The 18,207-nt window shown below is 38.4% G+C and overlaps 1 protein-coding gene across 4 annotated transcripts in view; it reads right to left on the reverse strand.

Annotated features, from left to right (window-relative positions):
• chinmo (Chronologically inappropriate morphogenesis) overlaps positions 1 to 18,207 on the reverse strand; it is a 43,192-nt gene that overhangs the window by 15,042 nt on the left and 9,943 nt on the right. The window contains exons 1-2 of one of the 4 annotated variants that reach the window (XM_065307378.1): positions 10,534 to 10,773; positions 9,151 to 9,194 (exon numbers count right to left, since the gene is read on the reverse strand). The exons of 1 other annotated variant lie outside the window; for it this stretch is intronic. Coding sequence is in view for 1 of the 3 variants with exons in the window: in XM_065307375.1 (XP_065163447.1) it covers positions 10,534 to 10,546 (13 nt within the window). In the remaining 2 variants the exon portion in view is untranslated. Of the gene's footprint in view, positions 1 to 9,150; positions 9,284 to 10,533; positions 10,774 to 18,207 lie in introns of those variants that run through there. 2 more of the 4 variants (XM_065307375.1, XM_065307377.1) reach the window with 2 other exon arrangements.

Below are 18,207 nucleotides of genomic sequence, written 5' to 3' on the forward strand. Positions count from 1 at the left end.
CTCCAACGAGAGAGTTGGTGCCGTCGGCGGTTCAATGACGAAAATCTAAATCGCATTGAAAATTTTTAAACACTAATAATGCGTTGTTATAAATTTCAACGGCTCTCGACGCAATCGGACGGTTTTTTTTTTATCTCAAGGTCCTGACTGCGCTGTTGCGTAATCGCGCAACGTGTGCGTTTACGCATTAAAAATTAATGTTACAACAGCGCGAAAAATGCATATGCATATCAAATTTTTAGAAAAATATTTTTTTGTTTTGTGATACGTTTTAAATATGATACGCGTGTGAAAATCATAAAAATCAATTTTTTATATTTTTTTATTACATTTTAAGAGTGGAAAATAAGTGTTTTCCACATTACTGCATAGAAAATTTAAAAAAAAAAAGTGTTTTTTTGGTTGCCTATGCAAACAAATGTTTTTTTCATTTTCTGATTTCGCCAGGATTCGCATGCATCGCTAATTAATATTTGTGTCCGCCCGATTCCCTAGCGAACGCAACGCACTCGCCGGTGCGCGCGTATTAATAATCCTTTGACGGGATTAACGCCGGATTCGCAGGGATTCGCCGCTGCTGCAGAGAGCGTTCGACCCTTTCGTGCAGCGTGCGTCGAAATCCTCGAGAGCGCGCGCGAGAGCTGGGAGAAGAACAGCAAAGCGACGAGTGGGTTGGAAAGCGCAGGCAGGAGTAATCGATGAACATCATAACTCCCCCCAATTAGGGGCTTTCGCATCGCGGCGCGCTGCCGGCGTCGTCGTAATGCGAAGTAATGCGCGGTCGAATTATACGCGAGCGACGAACAATGACGCTCTAATTAGTCATCGACGAGAGAAAAGTATGTTTCCGTTTCCAGCCGCCCCCCGACTCGCGCGCGAGTCTTCGAAACCGCAAATCCTGAATTCTACATGAGAGTATTAACAGTGGAGGAACACGAGAGAACATCAGTCATCAAGTCAACACGCAAATTTTACACGGTTTTGAAGAAATTGAGTTTTTAACGATTTTTGTTTGTTTGATCTCGTTTCACGCCTAAACTACTGGAGAAATTTTATAAAATTTGGTAGAGAAGTAAATTAGACCTTGGAGAATGACATAGGCTACCTTTTATCATGGAATTATAACCTCAAAGTAGTGAAAACACAATGAAAGTTGCAGAAAGTTACAAAAATTATGTTTTTTACATTTTTTTGTTTGTTCGTGCTTTACGCCTAAACTACTGAAGCAATTTTTAAAAATTTTGGAATATAAATAAATTAAACCTTGAAGAATATTATACAATAATTTTTACTACCAAAATATAACCTAAAAAGGGTGAAATATGCTATGAAAGTTGCAAAAATTAAGTTTTTCACATTTTTTCACTTTGTTTTTGCTTCACACCTAAACTACTTGATCAATTTTTACAAAATTTAGAATATAAATAAACAAAACCTTAAAAAATAACATAGGCTACTTTTTATCACCAAATTTATCACCTAAAACAAGCGAAATCAGCACTTAAAGTTCATATAGCTTATTAATCATAGTTTTACTTCAAAAATTCTCCCCCAGATGGCGTAACAATGCACAAATTTTTAAAATTAAATAACTCCTGTCAAATTTATTGTACCTCTGATATTTGACGCAATTTATTACGGCTTCCCTTGTGTCATAAAGCCCGCCATAATGGCCAAAGTCCACCCGCGGTTAACAACTATAACAAGAACTTTATCAACAACAATATAACCATCCGAAAGTTTGCAGCACACGCTAGTGGTGCTAGTGGCGCAGTGCTGCCACATCAGTTTAAACCGCTCCGGTTCTTCATCACACTGCAAGGCCGCCGCCACCGCCCGCGTACGCAAAAAGCCGCCAGCCGCCAGGACGCGAAACGTAAAAAAGTTATCTCCGCCGCGCCGACTCGGCCCAAGATTAATGATGCACGCCAACTAACTCCCAACTTCTTGCGTACATCGCTTCTTCTTTTCTTCGGCGCGAGGGTTTTCGCGAAAAGCGCATCCTCGCGAACCGAATGCAAAAACTAGGGCTTAACTCTTGCGCCCGGATTATTTTACTTTCCGCTCTGCAGGCGTGCACAAAGCGAAAGAAACTCTTCGCATAACTACGGACACGGACAGCATGTCGAGCACGGAATGAAGAAAATTGTGGTTTTTGTGCGGGTTTTTTTCGAAAAACGCCAAAAACCCGCGGGATAATGCATAAAATTTAAGAAGGAGTAAGTTTACTTGTCTTAGATTAGCTACCAGTTCTAAGAAAGATAATTTATGAGTTGAAATGAAAGAAAAAACAGCGCTGCGGTCGATAATGGCATGATTAGCATGATTAGTAACTTTATAGTTGTGCGTTTGAATATTTTGCTTTGCTGTTTAATATTTACGCACCGTACACGTTTGAACACGCCTAGGACAATTAGTTTTTTTGGGCAGGTGATCAAAAAGTGCTTCGTAAATAATAAATAATTACAAATTTTCAATTTTTTAAGAACTTTTATGTTTGTTCCAGTTTCACGCCTAAACTACTGAAGCGATTTTTATAAAATTTGGAATATAAGTAAATTAAACATTGGAAAATAACATAGACTGATTTTTTATCACAAATTATCACTAAAAATGGGTTAAAATAAACAATAAAATAAAAATAATATAATTTTTGTCTCTTATCTTAAAAATTCATAGATATTTAACTATTTTTAACACGCCTAGGACAATTAATTATCCTCCGTAAATAATAAATAAATTTTCTTTTATTATTGTATTAAATAAAAACGTGATAAAACTTCAAATCGGATTTTCATCGCCTTGTATAATCCTCTTTGTGACCGCCGTTCGCATGTCGTTGGCATTGGATTATTCTAGTTCGAACGTTGCAGGAATACACACACACACGCACACGAAAAAAACATTTTTTGGCCATGAAAAAAACAGCGTAAACGCATTGCCGGCGGCGACTTGGGGCCATAACCGTGTTCGACAAGGAAAAACGTTCGCGGTGCGTTCGCGGCTCACGCACCCATAGCAACAAAATTAGAATTCGTTAAAATGCGAAGGTACGCGTCGGCGAATAAATGATTTTGAATAAAATACCCAACGTCTCGCGACTCGACTGCACTGTGTGGTAAAAAATAATGCGTGCGACGGTGTGTTTCGCGGAAAGGTTAAAACTAAATATTTAAGCCGCTCGAACAAAGAATACACGCGTTCAAAGTCGTTAGCGATTACCCAGACATGCGTTTGTGTAATTTTCTAGTCCAAGGACCACGGAAATGAACCAAAAATTATATTTATATAGCGCATGCACCTGACTATTACGCATTATATCAAAATAATTTGTTTAATATTAAAAAATATTTTAAAAAATAAAAAATTTAAAAATTTAAAATAAGAATCTAATCTATTCTAATGAATAGTGTTAAAACTATTTCAGAAACAGGAAGAACTCGCACATTGTTGGTATCGGCAGGTCTGCACTTTTTTGACCGCCGGCCAAGTTTTCCGAGAAAAAAAAACGTGATTTTTGCCAGCAGCTAATTTTTTTCTGCGCTGCGGTCCAGATCAGGGCGTTACTTCTAGTCGCATGCGAACCCAAGATTAGTTATTCTAATTTTTGCGGTTGGTGGGACGGTCCTGCCAAGTTAAGCAAAGTTAAGCAAAGCGTACTTAACTTTGGCCGGACTGTTTTAAAGCTCTGCCGATTGATGTTGCACGCTTTGGTTAAACGCTTCGTTACAACTTTCAGCAGGCTGGTAATGCTGCTGCAGCTTTGAAAGTCAATTCGTAATTTTAACTAGACAACTATTAACGATATTAGTTTACATGGAAGTAAATTAAGGCATAATTTTCATAAAAAAAATTATTTTTGATTTTTTGTTGATTTTTGTTTCTTAAAACATGAAAAACGTTTAAAAATTGAAGAAAATTGGTTTTCAGAAGAGGTTATGTTCATGAGGCGACATCTATCGATGAAAAAGTACATTTTAGCTTTTATGGGACCTGATTTTAAATAAAACAAAGATTTTTCCTGATAATTAAAGAGTATTTTTGTAGATTTTAATTTTTTCGTGATTTTTTATGTTTTTTGCCTCAAAATCACTTTTAAAACTTCAAAAACATTGAAAAAAGAAAGAAAAAATATTTTTCCGTTAAAGTTATGTCTTCCAGCGACATCTAACGACAGAAAACGCCAAAAATCAATTTTTTCCCTCTAAAACTACTTCTAATATAGAAATTAACTCTGCATTACATTAGACAATGCATTAATCTATATCTGCCCACTTGGTCTCCATTCAAACGATTCTGATTTCAGCACGCGTAAGATTTATCGCGCATTATAATAATTCAGCCGACGACTATTAATCAAAGCAAGTTAGCATAATGTGTTGCGTCCTGCGCCTCGCAGCATGCTACCATAATAACCATCCAATGACGATATCAGCGCCATCTCGTGTTTTAATACGCCGTTATCTACTGAAAAAACCTCCCAAAATCTCCCGACCGGCAATTTGTCTTTTTTTCGGCTTCGCAGGACGCGCGCAATCAACTTTTGCACAAATCAGCAACATGCTATCCTAGCAGGCACGCGCAATAAATTACGATTCGCAAACAAGCGCGCAGCGAATAAATACCCGGCGCGGCCAAATTGAAGAGTAATTAATTAATTACTCGCAGCTCTCCCAGCTCGGTAACTAGTCGCTAATTAATTTGGCGACATTTGTACCTGACTAATTAGAATTACGCCCGGCGTGTGGATGGTGCGCGAGGAGCATCCGAGAAGAATACGCGCAGTGTTTAAACTTTGCAATTACTCGTTTTTCGCATGCGTAATTTATTTGTTTAACATTTCAACAGGGTATGTATTATTAACGTATTTCGTGTTGCGATGAAGACGAATGCTAGATATTTAGATATGTGAACTTTTTGCAAACATTTGTTTGTTTGTTCTCGTTTCACGGCTGAACTACTGAATCAATTTTTATGAAAATTGGAATATAAGTAAATTAAACATTGGAAAATAACATACGCTACTTTTTATTGTGAAAATCTAAGCTAAAGGGGAGAAATAAGTAATTAAAGTTTTTTGATTTTTTCTGAATTTATATGAGAATATCAACAGTGAAAAATAAATAGAGAACAATTTTACACTGCTTTACCCAGAAATTAGGTTTTTGCACTTTTTGGTATGTTCCCGTTTCACGCCTAAACTACTCGATAAATTTTAATAAAATTTGAAATATAAATAAATGAAACCTTATACAATAACATAGGCTACTTTTTTTTCTTGAAAATATAACCTAAAAACAATGAAATCGGCTTTGAAAGTTTCAATAGATTTTTTTCTCAATACTCTTAGTGTTTAAACTTTGCAATTACTCGTTTTTTGCATGCCTAATTTATTTGTTTAACATTTCGACTTCGCATGTATTATTAGCGTATTTCGTGCAGACGAGTGCTAGATTTTAGGATATGTGAACTTTTATGAACGTGAACGTTGTGCAAATAATTATTGAAGTTCACGTTCAATGAGAATCGGATACCGTTTTTTTCCAAGTACATTTTTACAAAATGACTAATCACCCAAAACATGAATAATATTTCATAATAAAAAAACTTATAAAATTTTTAAATTTTAACGTTTTAGGCTAATATCAAAGCCCTTTTCGGTTATCTTAAATTTCCATGTTAACAGTTGTTATTTTTCAGTTAGGCACACACCGAAATGATTACCGTTAAGAATGTGCGGAGAGTTTTGGCAATTATTTACATAACATATTCGTGATAATAATACGCCTATCGCCGAAATGAGTTATTTTGCGATACGTCATGCGCATATAACCCGCATGACTTAAGAGAGTGCAGTGAACTTGTAAATCTCTCGCGCGGCGTGAACTTGTGCGCCTAATAAATTTGTTGTTTTTTTCGAATGTTATTTTTGCATGCGCGGCATTTATGGCAGGCCCGGCAATAACGTGTTTATATGCAAGGAGCTTATGTAATGCGTCCTTGAAAATCGCAGGCTTCCTGCTCGAAAAAAAAAATAAAAACGAAAAACAACAAAAAAACTTTAATTTTCTTCACAAAAACCAAGAAAATTTAATTTTTAAGAGAAAATAAATAAATTTACTCCAAATTTTAGTGATTTTTACACATGCAGGAACAAAAAAACAATTTTTTCAGAGGAAGTGGCTCGCGTGCTGCGTTCTTTTTGCAGAGAGATAAAATTACATCATTGCATAATTAGCTAGAACTCGTTTTCGAGCTCGTTCCGCCACCGCGCCGTCTCTAATGCTCTCTTTGCCAAATTGCCAAACTGCCAAAAAGTTCGCTGCACTCTGCGGACGAGGCATTGAAATGCGATTGAACTTGCTCTTGACTAGCGACTCGCTGATTATCATTTAATTCATACAACGCGGGCGCGGCCGGCTAAGAAAACACAACAGCAGCAGCGATGACAAAAATGACAGCGCGAAACCAAAAAATCAACGTATTGACCTCAAACGCAAGCGGCGGATGAAAAAAACAAACGCAAACATAAAATGGCCAGAATATCTAACGCATACAGCGGCGGTCGAGGGCGATAACGTGCGCACTGTAAAATTCGGCAACGGCACGCAGCATAAAAGCCGAAATTGGGCGATAAACTGTTGCGGAATTTGGAGGCGCGCGCTATAAATATTTGTTTGAATGTTGTGTGTGTGTATGTGTGTTGCGCTGCCTACGCACACCAAATTTTAATTGATATACATACGGAGAGCTAATCCCAACTAATGCATGTCGATTTTTTTATGTTGATGACTTCCATCAGGCGTAATTAAATGCCTTTACATTTTATTGCACGGTTTTTGTAGTTTCATGGGAATAAAAGCTATTAAAACATTTAAAAATATGCGTTTTAGGTATTTTCACTTGTTATGCAGCTTAAATTACATGTGGAGAGTGTTTAGTTCAATATTAAACCGCTATGTGGCGCTGAGTATTAACCTAATAAGTTAAATCTACAAATTTAATAGTTTTAAAGGTTATTTCTAGCAATTTTGTGCATGTAATTCAATTGTATATAGAAAATTAAGTTTCACAGAGAAAAAACTTAGTTTAACGCTGAATTAAAGCAAAAAATCATTTAAAAAATACGTTTTATGCATTTTTTATTATTTTCCCAGGTTATGCAACACATATTACATGTTTAGAGTGTTTAGTTCAGTTTTAAACCGCTTTTTGGTATTTTCTATTAATAAAAATCATTAAATCTCCAAATTTAATCATTTTTACGGCTATTAACACTATAAACACCCAATATTTCACTAATTTAATGTTTCTGACTCTATTTTATACCGAAAAATAAATTTCTGCGTGTGAAAACATTGATTAATGCAAAATTAAACGTTCGTTCGGCGTTTAAAAATCATTAAATGTTTCACAGCGGGTTCCTGATGAACAACGAAATTGCATGCCTCACAATTTTATGCCCGACATGCCACAAGCCACACTATTAACACTGGCAGTGAGGGGCGGCTGGGAGTGTGTAGAGGGTGCGCTCGAACCCTGCACGCAAACGCAATATTTACGAGCGCGCCAGCAGCGCGCAAAAAAAAACAACGAAAAGCATCGAAAAACGCAACCTAGCATACCGCCGACCAGCCTAGCCTAGCCTAGTATTTTTAGCCAACTTAACGAGGAGGAAAAAAAAAACACAAGAGGAAAAGGTGAGCGCGCGCGCGCGTGTCATTGGCAGCTCAGCCGCCATCCGCATCCAAACGCGGTGGAAATAATTCGCACAAAGCCGCGACGTGTGCGCGGCATGCAAGGCCAAATAGGGTCAACACCGCCTGCATCATCCACATTACAACACAACACAACACAACACACAAGCTTATGATGTGCTGTAAAAAGGAAATAACCGAAAAAAAAACGCACATACACACACACACAGAGAAAGAAAAAAAAAACAAAAATCTAATGCGCAAAAAATGTTTATGACCGCGTAATGGTGCTTTTGTTGAACGTGTACGCGTGTTGTACTTCGTGCGAGTCGGAACTGAACGCGCCGCCTACCAAATCGCATAATGGCCGCAACTACGAATACTGTGATTAGAAAAAAAAAGATTTGTGAATCGGGCTTTGAGTTGCATTCACCTCACGGCGTGTCGAGTGTTGTGTTGTGATCGCCGAATGGCCGTCAACTGTATGGAACGTACGTTGCCATTTGATGCCATTTAATGACATAGAACTTCACGGCGAAGGCGAAAGACAGCCCACGGAGTTGGACGCACGCGAATCGCCGGCTAATTATCATATTCATACGTTTTGCACGAAGTCAACGTCCACGACTAATGCGCTTTCGCACCGAAAACGCTTTGCATATGCGAACAATTTATTGCTGGTGCCTAGGATATTTAAAACAGGCGAACACGTTCCGAGTTATACGCACATTAATCAATATTTGACTTTAAAATTGATTTTTTGGTTGCCTATAGAGGAAATCAGCTGTCAAACGGTGTAATTTTATGTGAAAATTGATTTTTGAAGTTTTCTCAATGTTTTTATAGTTATTCTTTGATTTTAAGTGGAAATAAAGCTAAAAAATCAAAAATTTTTCTTAATATCACTTTATAAAAGATTTAAACTTGAAAACTTTTAGTTTTTCGCTCATTTCAGCTGTGAAACGACATAATTTAACCTAAAAATGAGTTTGTCTTAATTTTTTTCAATATTTTAAAAGTTATTCATCTTTTCTTAATGAAAATCAATGAAAAATTACAAATTTTTATTAATCTCACAATTTTTAAAAGAATTAAACTCGAAAACATTGAATAATTTGCATATTCAGTAAATATTTATCAATATATTAATTTCTAAGTGTTGCATGGGTTGCCTACTTTCTGAATCACTTGTCAAACAACATATTCCTACATTTTCCAATATTTTTAAGCCTATTCTTCAATTTTAAACAAAAATAAATCTAAAAAATGATTCTCCACCTCACAATTTATAAAAGAATTAAACTTTAATTGGACTAATGTTCTCAGGTTATTCGTGCAGTCGCATAATTAAATTTTAATAATCGCACATCAAATAGCGATTTTTGGCTGGACGTGAAAAAAATCAACACAAACACACATACACAAATTGCAACGCCAATTAAATAGAACTTACGAGTCAAACACGCGAAACGCAAATGAATTACAATCTCGACTCACCTGTAACAAACAGAAAAAAATGCGTGTTAATTAGATTTCGTACGAAAAATCCGCGCGTAATTAAAGTTCACATCCACACTCACTCACAGATCAGCATCGACAGCGCAGTGCTTAATTGCAATACGTAATTATCATCATGCAAATGGTGCAAAAATTGATTTTATCACCGCGCATTTTATCGCACAACGAGTGAAAATTAACATGCGCACGAAATTGCAATCAATGTGCACTTGTTATTCATACAGGATCACTCAAAACTAACCTTATCTCCAGCCTAGAGCTAGAAAACATTGTTTTTGTTATTCGCGCCGACAATCCTGTTTAATTCGCGATAGTTTAGCCTTGGGAAAATTTCGCAGATGATGATAACGTATCACTAACGGCCGAAATAAAAACGAAAGTTATTAAAATGATGAAATATCGCTGGAAATATGCAAGTGCAACATTCGTCACTCACAGTGTCAGTGTTGCAATCAGTATTTTCGGCCATTACGAACAAATAACGCAAAACGCGCGCTTATCACTTATCAGTGATATATCCGTATACAAACGCTACTCGCAAACTCTTGAATGGCGCATCAGAAAATCGATTATTTCGCGCGTGTAAACATCGCACGCATAATATCCAACATGTAAAAATCCGCTGATAAAAAAACCTTCGTTACATTTTCTACACGCGTTGTTTTTTTACGTGTTTTTGATTGTAAATTATGCGCTGCTATGGATAAAATTACATAAATATGTTTCACATGTGCATAATTTGTTTGTGTGCCGCCAGAGAGCAGAAAAAAATGATTCTTTTTTTTTTTTGGACTGGCTAGGCGCGCTGGGCGTTGTAATATTTATCCTCGGTACACATGCACATTTAGCGCACGCGAAAAATGTTGCAGAGGCTCATCATAACCTTGGCAATGCATTAAAAATAATTTTTCGTTTTCGCGCTCGCTCGTCATGTGCGCAGCTAAACACGCAGTTACGAATTTAGTCATGTTGCACTCGCGCAACTTATTGACACTATGATTTAACATCCTTATAATTATTGAATGTTAAATGTATTAAGTATATATGGTTGCCTACTTTAAACAACATAACCTTAGCAAAAACCTATTTTTTCTTTGTTATTTTTATATTTTAAATAAAAATAAATAAAAAAATAAAAAATTTATCAAAATAAATGTTATTTTGGTTGCCTATGTTAAAAATCAGCTGTAAAACTGCATAAAATTATATTTTTCATTAAAATTTTTAACATTTTCAATGTTTTTCACCGAAATAAAACTAAAAAACTATTTTTAACCTAAAAATATTTACATTCTGTAACATCTGTGGGCGTACGTACCTCTCATTTCCATTATTTGAGGAGAAGACGCCGCAAAATGTTCAGCACAACATTGCACTCAATAATTAACGATCGCAATCAATCGTGTGACGTGATACGAAACAAAAGTGCGTACGTAGTAATCGTCAATGTAAACAAGCGATGCAGGTTGCGTTATTAGAGAATGATGGCGGCATGTGTGATGCGTCTAACACAATATCTAATATTCAACTGATGCAAGTGGCGAATTTTTGCGCGGGCCCGCGCTATTTCGGTTGAACCAGGAAAAATGCCGGCAACCGTGCGGTGTGGTGCGCGCTGCGTCCCATTCGCGAGTTGCCAAAATAATTGTGCGAAGGGGGGGCCCGCGGCCGCGATTCGGGGGACCCTACGGTATGTGCGATTTGTTTGGATTTGTTTGTGCGCGTGTGGTGATGCGCCAATGTGTGCAGCGTGAGCGCAGCGCGGAAAAAGCGCGTACAGCGCGAGTGTATGTGCGCTGGGTGGCCTCATTACGTAAGTTAAATTTGCGGTGCATGGCCTTAGCAAGGCCAAGTTGCTAATGCAAACAAGCCGCACGCTCTCCGGTCACGGCGCACACTGACTTAACTATACGAGTTATGTATTATATTTCGGGACTGAGATTACTTACGATTACGTGTACTTTAATTCTATGAAGATTTTTTAGGATTTTCAGGGTATTTTGAGGTTAGATATTGAAATTTTTGACTGATTTGGTTAGTAAAGTAAAAAACAAAGATTTTTTTATACCTATTGCTGAACATCTGAGAAGAATGATGTTGGAACTGCGTCGTAAGCTTGTACACGTTCGTTGATGCGTTGAAATAAACAAATCTTTGTTTAATAATGCATTTTGTGGCACACATCAACGATGACTTGTCACACAAAGTATAACGGTTATAATGTATGTGTATTTTTGGTTGCATATCATCTTCAGTTGGCGGTTGACTCTTGAATTTGAATTTTACTTGAGCAGCGCCCCCAGTGGCAGTTATTGTAAGTTATACATATTGCAGCAGTACAGAACAGCTGAGAAAAGTGAGGTTAGAAGTGCAACGTCAGCAAGCAAACTTTTGTTGATTCATAAAAATTAACAAATTTTTAGTTATTCCTGCATTTTGTGACACATATAACACATGTAAGTTTACTAAAACTATTTTCAATTGTTTTATTGTAGTATTTCCTTGTAAATTTGTTATTTTTTCGCATTTCGTCAAGATTTTAACGAAAAAACTAACATAACCTAAAAGAATTCCTGAATGCAATCAAAAATTAAGTTTATTAGTATCTCTAACATCTTAAATGTAATTCTAAATCACAAAAAACCTTCACTTCTTGAGTCTTGAGTCATTCTCTTCTTTATCTTTTTGATTCTCATCCTGCGGTGTGTCTCAATGAGAATATTCAAATTATTTTTTTCTGAACGCCTATCAATCATAGGGCGGCACCAGGCAAGTCTTTGTCGAAAAGTTTCAAGAGTAATTATATAGTTTTTATGTACACGCCAAAATAAAGAGGGCGGTTTCCAACCGCCGTCGAAACCGAGCCGACGCGAAGTGAGGAGGAAAACTTTTTGCTGTTTATTATTGAGTTACTTATAGCGAGCGACGTGCGACGTGTGCCCTTCGCATCGGAAAAAGTACAACGAGAAGAGACCGAACGGAAACGTAATTAGGAAGTTACGATAATATTTAGCTGCTCAGCACCCGAGTGAAAAATACATCAACCGGCGATACATTGAACCTGGTCATTAATCAATAATCAATATTTCCGAGAGTTTTTTTTTTCTTCTTTCATTTATAATTCGTTATTTCCGATTCCATTATTTTGTTATGGTATTTTTGGTTGCATATCTTCTCCTATGGTCTGTTGACAGTTGAAATTGACATTCACTTTTGTGGCGCCTCTTGTGGCGAACTTTTGAATAAAAGTGAGGTTAGAAATGCAGTGTCAGCTAAAAACCTTTAGTTGAATGAATATTTGCGTTATTTTTTCATTTCTAATGTGATTATTTTAATAATTTTGCGGAAAAATAATACGGTAACATTTTCGCCGAATTTTGACATTGATAGCAATCTCGTCGACAAGAAAAAGAAAAAAAACTGCAAAGGAAATTATGCGCTATCGCTTTACGTGAGTCGACGTTTAGTTTAATTCATTGCGGAGTTGCAAACACGCGAAAATAATAAATAAAAATGTTTACTACGGCCATTCAGCACGAACCGGCCGATTTGCGACGATGATAACCTTCCGCAATAAAACTCACACAAATCACACGCTCAAATCTTTCCGACGCAAATGCAATCTACTTTTCGCAGTTCTGCCAAAAAACGATTGCATTATGAATATCGTCGAAAAGCGAATTATTTATACACGCACGCAGCGCGACTAACGAACACACCTTGCGTTCATTAGAATTATTTAGCATAGAATATTATTCATTAGATTATTGAATGATTGAAGGCGTTCGTCGCCACGAGCCATCCGAGAAACAAATTCAATTTGCGCGCGCGAGTCTTCCACGAATTTTCAAACAAAGAATTCGATCATTTATTCATAAAAGATTTAAATTTTTATCTCCAGCGCAAATAATAAATTTATTATTACATAGAGCGGAAGTACGCTATGCGCATGCGCGCGAAAAAATTAACTAGTTCACAGGCGCAGATACATTTAGGTAAAATGTGCGGTTGAGTTCTTCGCTGCGGAGTTGCAAGAAGCAATTGCGTCATACTCGCGCCGCAAGAATCATTCTGAATCATTCTATTCGTGTGCATGTTTAGGCGTTGAATGTCGAATTAAAATGGCATCGCGACGGCCAGCCTTGAACCCTGCCTGTCGTGAAGCGAGCACAAATAAATCTCTTTCTTTGCGGCGCACTTTTGTTGTGTTTACCTCGGCGTTTTTGACCGTAATCATAATGCCAACATTCGTACATCACGTGCATTTATTTAGTACTAGCTTTAATCCGCGGCTTCGCTCTCGAATATCTAAAATAATGAAGTTGCTTCCGTACGCGTCTGTAGTCACAGAAGAAGTAACAATGAAGTAGAATGGCGGGAAGTTTAAAATGGCTGAAAGTATATACTATGGAAGTATAGTGTACAGTCTCCATAGTGTAGTCAATTGGATTTGATGTTGACGTAGCTGTCGGTAATACAGTGTGATAATACAGACAGCTACGTCAACATCAAATCCAATTGACTACACTATGGAGACTGTACACTATACTTCCATAGACTATACTTTCAGCCATTTTAAACTTCCCGCCATTCTACTTCATTGTTATTTCTTCTATGACTACAGACGCGTACGGAAGCAACTTCAATATTTTAGATATTCACGAGCGAAATCGCGGGTTAAAGCTATTTTTCATATTTCTATCGCCATTTCACTGCATTTTTGCGCCGTAGTTATGCTCAAGGCAGCACTCAAACATTTCCGAACGATGCATGCACGCGCTTGCAGGCTGATTACCATTATTGTATTATTGTCAAATTGCGTAATACACTGCACGTGCACTTCGTTGTGCAAGCAAACAAGCGCGTCGCGCGATAAAAATTTATCTTGTTTTCAGCGCTGCACGGTGACGCCGCGCTGTTTGCAGAGTGCTAAATTGGCGCGATTAATTAAATTTGCATGCGCGCGAGAGGAAAATATAGTGCCAAACGCATGCTTTATGACTTTGTTATCGCCTCGGCGAGCGTAAACACGTAAGCAGTTTTCCTCCGCCGAAAGCGAAACTGTAAAATTTTGCGATGCTGTAAAAATAGTTTTTGCACTTTTTTATAAATAGGCGAATGGCAGGAAGCAAAGGAAAATAGGTCGAGACGTTTATATGCGGCGCGGTTTAAAAATGCGCATACGTTACCGAAATTAAAAAATAATTACTTATCTCGTCGCGTGGCTTTGGACGAGGGTAAATGTTGGGGAAAATTAGCGCGCAGGGGTTGACGCCTTGCCGATACTAAATTATCTCCTGTGCTCGCTGAATTAAAGATCGTGTTCTTCTCTTCTTTTTTTTCAGCGATATTTGCTGGTACGAGTATATCCTTTGTAAGCGGCTACAAGTGTGCGTCGTGCGTTGTCCTGCGGAAGTATGTAGGCTTAGATCCAGTCGTTTGGACTGTTTTTCAAGGAAGTTAAGCAGGGAAAGTTTCGCTAAGCGTGGTAAACAAGCGAGGCGAATGAACCAAAAGCGAACGCGGAACATTTTCGACTGCCGGCGGTGTACTTCCCCGCCGCTCCCCGACGGCTGGCGGCGACGTTTGCGAAAAAGGGAAAAAATATGTATATATAAGCAGCTCCGGCGGGCGGCGGCGAGAGAGGCACTGGGAAATGCGCGTTGCGGCGGGTCAAGAACCCTAAAAGGAATTGTAATCTTTTATCGCCGCCCCCGTGCCGCGCTCGCCAAGGACGCCGGCGGTCGGCGATGAAATTTATGTAACTTTTTCCGGCTGGGGCCGCGGGGGCTTTCGTCGTTGTCGAACGGCCGACATCGATTAGTAATATGGGATTCGTCCTTGCAACTCCTGCTGTCGTTTCTAACGCGGCGGGCGTTGACCTCGCGCCGCGCTCACACACACTTCAAGCTGATATCAGCGATATCACGTTTGTGCGAATCCGCATCTCATGCGTGATAGCACGACACGCAGCGCGAGTCAAAGTCTCATCTCATCTTGAGTGGCATCATTCTTTCAGCGCTCAGATGTTGTTTATAAATGAAATGCGAATTTTCTAGTGGCGGCGGCGGTGACGTAATGAAGCCTAGGCTGCAGGCTTGCAAATTTTTGCACCAAGTGTGCGGGTAACGCGCGCGTTCTATCGAGCTATCTATTCGCAGGCCGAGCGGGGGCATTAGCCTGGTGTAAGGACAACTCGTGCACGCGTCGGCTGCCAAGGTCACGCGATGCGCGATAATGTGTGCCGGGCCGCGCTGGCAAATGCGCGCAAAAATTCTCTATTCGATGCCGATGCGAATCGCAGCACTCGGCCGAATTCGAGTGAAATATTCGAGTCATTAGCGCGCTGCGGCGCAAAACTGCGCCGTAGTTATGCAACAACACGCACTCAATAATGACCCACCTCCTCTATACCAGCCCAAACACATTTTTTATTTATTAACTATAATAAATCGCGTTTGTTTTAATGCAGAGCGATATTTTTGAATGATATTCTTTTAATAACGCGTAATTAATTCAGACAATGCACTCGGAGTTACTTACAACTTACAGCGTTGCGTTTGTTGCTTTTCTTTGTTTCAAATTCTTTCGTTCCGGATGTGTACCGAGCTGCAGTTCGTACATTGACACTAAAACTACTTTTGTACACAAAAACGTTGCAAGGTAAAAAACGTGAGAACTAAAACTAAGAAATTTTAGCGTTTTCTTTTGATAGAATTGAGTTTTTTTTAAATTTTTTATTTTTTGTATGATGTTTTGATGATTATTTTATGTTTATCTTGTGAAATAATATTATTTTATTGCAAAAAATAGTAGAAAAATGATTTCGGCCTGTTGCGATATTGGAATGAACATGATACCTGCGGAAAAATAATTCGAGCAGAGAAATGAAGCCCTTAAATCGAAAAAATCGCTTCGCTTGCGCCCGAAACGAATCGAAACGAAAAAACACCATAACAAGATCTATGATATTGCGCCGCTGGGCTACTTGCACGACAGTGATTTATAGAGATATCTGCGCGGATTATCGGAAATTTCGGCAATACCTTCGCCGATTCCAGTGATTAATCAATTTCGAAACGCATTATCGTGCAAAAATTTCATTTCTATCTATTTCTAGCATTCAATTAAAACTTTGCGCGTCAAAATAACATTATCGTGCGTGTGATATTTAAACATTTAACAAGCTACAAATCAATAAACAAGTTAATACCTCATACGCATACACCGCAAGTTGTAAAAGTATTAGGCTTGTATAGGTAAAAGTGAAGCCCCGATCCGCCTCATCCCCTGGATGACTGGTATAACGACTGTCACACGCATCCGCCCTGTCACCCAGCGCCACAGCAACGCGGAGAAAAGCGTGCAAGAGGGGTAGGAGGATGCGCCCGCCCCCGTGTTACAGGTAGCTGCTGCTGGAGCACGCACACCTACGCAGGAGAGATGTGTTTAATTCGCTTTTCGCGCCGACGCCCGAACACCTGAACACTAGTACAAGTACTTCCAGTATGGATAAATGTGTGTGTGTCGGTGGCAAATCTGTAAATTATTACATCACGACGCCAAGAGCAAAAGCCTGAAAGCAAAATATCACAAGCTGCACACAGCAGCGAAAAGGTCTGGCGGGTCTGCTGGAGGGTTTCGCCGGTGGAAGCTCATCAATTGGAAAGGGTTAGTTTGTTGCGCGCGCAGGGATAATTCATTGTTAATCTCCGGAACGCCGAATGATAATCACGCGAATGCGTTTATAATTAAACAAACATTATAATTGGATTCGTTAATTGATTAGCGGGGCATTCGCAATCACTTTGTATATGTTGTGCGCGCGAGGTGCGAATACTCGAACAAAGAAAATGCGCGCGCGCGCACCGCACCACAACATGTGTTTCAGCGGGCGAGAAAACAACTCTATTAATTAACTCTTTGCGAAACTTACGTAAATGGTGCGAGCATAAACAAAGTGGAACTTTCATACATCACGGTGGGGAAGGCATAATGGGTAAAGGTGAGGGTGAGGTTGAGGTTGAGGAAAAGTAAATTTCCGATTTTCATCACTATACACAATAGATTTCATTGGAAAACATGAAAACTAATCGTTTATTGTGTACTAGCTTTAATCCGCGGCTTCGCTCGCGAATATCCAAAATAATGAAGTTGCTTCCGTACGCGTCTGTAGTCTCAGAAGAAGTAACAATGAAGTAGAATGGCGGGAAGTTTAAAATGGCTGAAAGTATAGTCTATGGAAGTATAGTGTACAGTCTCCATAGTGTAGTCAATTGGATTTGATGTTGACGTAGCTGTCGGTAATACAGTGTGATAATACAGTGTGATGGTACTATAGTACTTAGGTTTGAGCTTCATTGCTGGAATGCTAGATGGCGTTAAAGTAGTCAAATAGCCAGATGCAGAGGTATTATTGGCTAAACAATTTCTTTATTTTATTTAATAAATATTTTTTTTATTAAATAAAAAGTAGCCTATAACCATTCGGGGACCACTAAGAATATGTGTACAAATTTTCATGATGATCGGTTAAGTAGTTTTTGCGTGAAAGTGTAACAAACATCAGGACTTGAGCATTTATAAATAATATTAGTAGGGATATGTGTATACATTATAATAGCCTGATCAATATTAATTAATTTTTATAGAAAAACAGAAAAAAATGTGTAATTACTTTTGCACTGAAATAAATCTTTTCATTTAATGCCTTAATCCACACCAACTTGATCCCATATATAATTATGTGTATTAAACCACCCAATCAAACTTATTTAACTTATGTAATTTCAGCGAACGCACGTGAAAGCCCACATCGTTCATTTCTCCGCCGCCGTGCCGCGAGTGAGCAAATTAATCCTATCAATTATTTTATTAAAACCACTTTTGCCGGTTACTTTATTACTTTGGCATCGCTTTGTTGACGGCGGCAGCAACCGGAAAACAGGTTGCGCTCTGCACACGACGACGACACACACCGTGCCCCGAACGA

The sequence above is a fragment of the Atheta coriaria genome, unplaced genomic scaffold (assembly GCF_025399875.1).
Source record: "Atheta coriaria isolate IRGN ID8LTWV9N9 unplaced genomic scaffold, Caltech_Dcor_3.1 hic_scaffold_7_pilon, whole genome shotgun sequence".
Lineage (NCBI taxonomy): Eukaryota > Metazoa > Arthropoda > Insecta > Coleoptera > Staphylinidae > Dalotia > Dalotia coriaria.